The 2,466-nt window shown below is 39.6% G+C and overlaps 2 protein-coding genes across 2 annotated transcripts in view; both read right to left on the reverse strand.

Annotated features, from left to right (window-relative positions):
- Positions 1-360: 360 nt before the first annotated feature.
- Positions 361-1,115, reverse strand: LOC113216174 (uncharacterized). The gene is made up of 2 exons (XM_052270042.1): positions 733-1,115; positions 361-658 (listed from the first exon to the last, which is right to left on the reverse strand). Exons 1-2 carry the CDS (start codon positions 1,076-1,078, stop codon positions 432-434), a joined length of 573 nt encoding a protein of 190 aa, XP_052126002.1. The 5' UTR covers positions 1,079-1,115; the 3' UTR covers positions 361-431.
- Positions 1,095-2,466, reverse strand: part of LOC127749941 (uncharacterized) — a 7,273-nt gene continuing 5,901 nt past the window's right edge. Inside the window, exons 3-4 of the mRNA XM_052270066.1 lie at positions 1,188-1,230; positions 1,095-1,104 (exon numbers count right to left, since the gene is read on the reverse strand). Coding sequence (XP_052126026.1) covers positions 1,095-1,104; positions 1,188-1,230 — 53 coding nt within the window. The remainder of the gene's footprint in view (positions 1,105-1,187; positions 1,231-2,466) is intronic.

The raw sequence follows: 2,466 nt of genomic DNA on the forward strand, positions 1-2,466 counted from the left end.
GCAGTGAGGATACTGTCAAATTTGCCAGCTTTTGCATCCTGTAGAGGATACTTCATAAAAAAATAGACTCCTAACGGTCCATGCACTATATGTATATAGATGCATCATCTTTACTCTGGCAAATCCAAAACACACAAGGCTGGTAAATTCCATACATGAGTACCCTACGCGAAATAATAAAAATATGCATATAGAACGCTCAAAGTCAAACGTGGTAAAAGTTAATCCCTCCCACATGGGAGCGATTTTCTTTAATAAATTGCCAGATGCACTCAAGGATGCCGTATCATTAAAATGTTTCCAATGTAGATTAAAAAATTATCTAATTGAAAGGGAACTGTACAGTTGGGAGGAGTTATGAGTTGCTCCTCATGTCACAAATGTCAAATGTTGCTCTGAAGTGCCTGTTATTGCCCCCTCTCCTATCTGACTTATGCAATTGTGACCGCCATCTTTGCACAAATAAATACAAATACAAATAAAATACAAACTTTCTTCGCAGGCAATTCATCATCTTCAGGCGCCGGAGCAACTGCTTCCACATGGCTAGGCCCAGCCGCAATATTGTCCAGCCAGTCGAAGTTGTCTACAACCTCTTCCACAGCAGCTTCATCAACAAACCTTTCGCCACGGAGAGCAAGCTTTACCATTTCAGTACCTAAAACAAATAAAAACAAAATAAGGAGAAATTTTAATAACATCAGAACTATAATTAAAATACTTAATACTTACTGAATGGATGGATGCACACATCGAAAGCATTGCCATCGAGCCCTTTGAAGATGAGGAAGGGTGGCCGTCTGGCTGTGATATCTTCTGCATATTGAGCAAAATTGCCCACCCCAATTTTACCCACTATGCGGCTTGGGAGGATGACAAAGAACATTTTCTTGTCCACATCACGTAGATGAATTTGGTACCCCTGACCATATTCTGCATGGGGAGGTAGCGATGCCACCTTAGTGATCAGGTAGGGCACATCTTTTGAGAGGGATGGAATACGCCTACGCTGCACCAACTCTCGGTTAACATTGAATGCAGCACTATATGCCCTCTTCCTACTCTCATCATCAGCCATCTGCAAAGACACAATTTCATGAACATCTTAAAATCAAAAATTAATAATGGTGAATTAAGTCTTGCAATGAATTGCCACATGCCAATGCCCCTCAGTTAAGGCAGTTTACCTCAATGTTTCAGTCTTAAACTTAAAACCTCTGAGATCAGCTGCTTCAGATAAAGCACATGGTAGGAATATAAAACTCACAAGACTCAATCCATCAATAAACCGCTATAACTGATAACAAATCACACACACTACTACACAGCCAAACATGCAGTTCAACAACGTGAAATAACTTGAGAACTAAAACTACTGGTGAATTTAGTCTCCTGTGACCCGTGCCTCAAGCAAAATGAATCGACCTCGCTGAGACCGTTGGTCTCACAGGGTTATAGCCACTCACAGTCCTCAAAAACTCTGAAACCAGCGATCTCAGTGAGGCTGCCTCACCGTGAGGCACGGGTCACACAAGACTAAATCCACCATTAATCAAGCAAGCAATGCACCTTACCACAGATGAGGCCAACACACCTCAATTGAGCCCAAAACAACGTGAGGAAAACATGCCTTGCTTTACTTAACCTACACACCTAGTTGTACAACACGTGTCACCCTCAGAGGTTAGAAAACCAACAGAAAATAGCACACCAATTTGCAAAAAACGTGCTCAAATGGATAACTGGCAACCAATACATATTAGATTGTGGGTAAAACGTGCAATAGACTGCTGGAGATGAACTCCTTTTCCACACGTACATTTCCAATTCTAACACAATGACGAACACAGACAAAGAGATTGATAAAATATAGAGGATTGACATGCATTCACAATACAGTTTACACACAATAATTTAGTACCACATACCTTGGAACTTTCCGACGCCACAAGATAAATGTTGAATGTGAAGAAAGAATGAGGAGGATCCGACTGCCGACTACATTTATATGGCTACAAAACATCACGTGACGCCACTGCTACCACACGCACATTTACCCCACACAATTAAAATTTCAAAAATCGAAATAAATATGTCAAAAAACATATAATTAAACTCGAAAAAATCTGCTTTATTCTTTTAAACATAAAAATTACAGCTTATAAACCAAAAAATAATCTAAATACCACATTAACATAAGACCAAATAACTGTAAAGATGGTAGCATTGACACTGGCAGTAGACTCTCTCTCTCTCTCTCTCTACCAAACATAACACAAAACAGCTGATCAACATGACTTCCCTACCATAGAACAGAAAAAAAAAAAAATCAGTACTTTCAACACATAAATTTTCCTCGCCAAATTTATAAACTTCGTAGTCATAGTGCTACTTAGCCCTTTGGCCATGTTAATTTGCAATGTACCTACAAAACTCCCACAGCAATTTTTTTTAGTGGCGCTCAAA

Source organism: Frankliniella occidentalis, unplaced genomic scaffold (assembly GCF_000697945.3).
Source record: "Frankliniella occidentalis isolate FOCC.00 unplaced genomic scaffold, Focc_3.1 Scaffold108, whole genome shotgun sequence".
NCBI classification, from domain to species: Eukaryota; Metazoa; Arthropoda; class Insecta; order Thysanoptera; family Thripidae; genus Frankliniella; species Frankliniella occidentalis.